This window comes from Propithecus coquereli, unplaced genomic scaffold, assembly GCF_000956105.1.
Source record: "Propithecus coquereli isolate 6110/MARCELLA unplaced genomic scaffold, Pcoq_1.0 Scaffold62, whole genome shotgun sequence".
Taxonomy (NCBI): Eukaryota; Metazoa; Chordata; class Mammalia; order Primates; family Indriidae; genus Propithecus; species Propithecus coquereli.
The window spans coordinates 7,531,403-7,532,995 of record NW_012152174.1 but is presented as its reverse complement, the minus strand read 5'-3'; the positions used below and the strand labels follow the sequence as shown (position 1 = coordinate 7,532,995).

The 1,593-nt window shown below is 32.5% G+C and overlaps 1 protein-coding gene across 1 annotated transcript in view; it reads left to right on the top strand.

The window, feature by feature from the left end:
- DTWD2 (DTW domain containing 2) overlaps positions 1-1,593 on the top strand; it is a 39,128-nt gene that overhangs the window by 28,559 nt on the left and 8,976 nt on the right. Inside the window, exon 3 of the mRNA XM_012659513.1 lies at positions 1,246-1,340. Within this exon, the coding sequence (XP_012514967.1) occupies positions 1,246-1,340 (95 nt within the window). The remainder of the gene's footprint in view (positions 1-1,245; positions 1,341-1,593) is intronic.

The following is a 1,593-nucleotide window of genomic DNA, read 5'->3' as shown; positions in this document are numbered from 1 at the left end:
ATATTTACATTAATGTAAGCTGTTATGATGCTAATTGGTAGTTTTTAGATAATAACTAAAATTGATAAATCAAGAAATAGCAAAGCACATATTATATGGACGTATGGAGATAACTACCAGAAAAAAATAGCTAAAGGAGTTAAAGTGATTGCCTCTGGGAAGTGGTACTGGGGAGCATATCTGGGAATAGGTGTGGCATTTTAAATCTTTTGTCACTGTTTAATTTCACATATATACATTTATTACTTTGATAAAAGTTGGGAAAATGATTACGTCTGTGTCAAAGTCTCATAGTGGTGGTAAGGAGGGAAGAACGTTATGTGAAACACTGAAAAAATGTCCTAAAACCACCTAAGTCAGAGTAGCTAATCACCTGGCTCCACAGGATTAAGGATAGAATTCTTGTGGCAGCAAGAAAGGTGGTTTTCAATGTTGGAAACTAGGATGTTGAAAAAACCACTGATGATAGTCAAGTTAATGGAATTTTCAGAAATGGTCACCAGATTTCTCCACACTAAAGTTATTATTTTGTTCTCTTTCCGTACTGTATTCTTTGCAAGCAAGGCCATAAAACACTCTGGTGGGAGGGAGAGATTAAGCTCCACCTTCTGGAGTGGGAAGTATTTATTTACATTTATCACTTAGAATTCTTTAGTAAGGAAGATTTGTTCCTTCTGCCTCATTTATTTATTTATTCATTCATATCACTTTAGACTCTATTTTACAGTTGGGGTTATAACCCAATACTATGTTATTTATGGTGTTTCTGAAATTGGTTCCATTTTAGCCATTGATAAGATTGGCTTCTGTGTCCCTTTGATATGCCCCATTGTTTTGTTTTTTGAACACTACCTTGCTTTCTGTGCGTAAAGATCTAAGCAATTATCTTCAAGTTGATGTAATACAGAAATGTGATTACTGTTGAAATAAAAAAAATTTTGTCAGAATAAATGATTCAGTTTAGTTAAACACAAATTTACATTTTTATAATCCTAATCATTATATAGATTGATATTATATTGTTTGATCACTAAACCTATAAACATATCCAAATAGAATAAAAAAGTATGCTTGTGTTATGCTTAGTGTGATAAATCAGAGAAACTTACCTCTTTTTATTAAACTGTGATCTTTAGTAAAAGACTCGTGAAAGTTATATGTAAAGTTATGAATCAGATTTTCATCATAAAAGATTTAAAAGTGTTTAAGCAAAAATCTATGTTGTAATTAATTTTTTAATTAAAGGAAAACAAAGTGTTGCGGACAGTTCCTCTACTAGCAGCATGCCTCCCCCGGGACAAGTGTAAAGTAAAGATTGGTCGTCGCTTCAGTGAAGAAAGGTAAATTAACTTTTAGGGCAATTTAAAGTAACTCTTTTCTACACAGACCTTGAAAAATGGTTTTCTTCAGTATATTCGTTAGACCCAGGACATGGTCTAAAAACTGGAAATTTGCAGTGGTCAAAAAATTGAAGTTCTGCCTCCCCCTCCAACAAAATCATGTAAGACAAGCCAAAGTAAAACAAATAACAAATAAAAACACACAAACCAAATGGTATAAACAAGGGAATGAATTACAGCCTTATCTGAATTC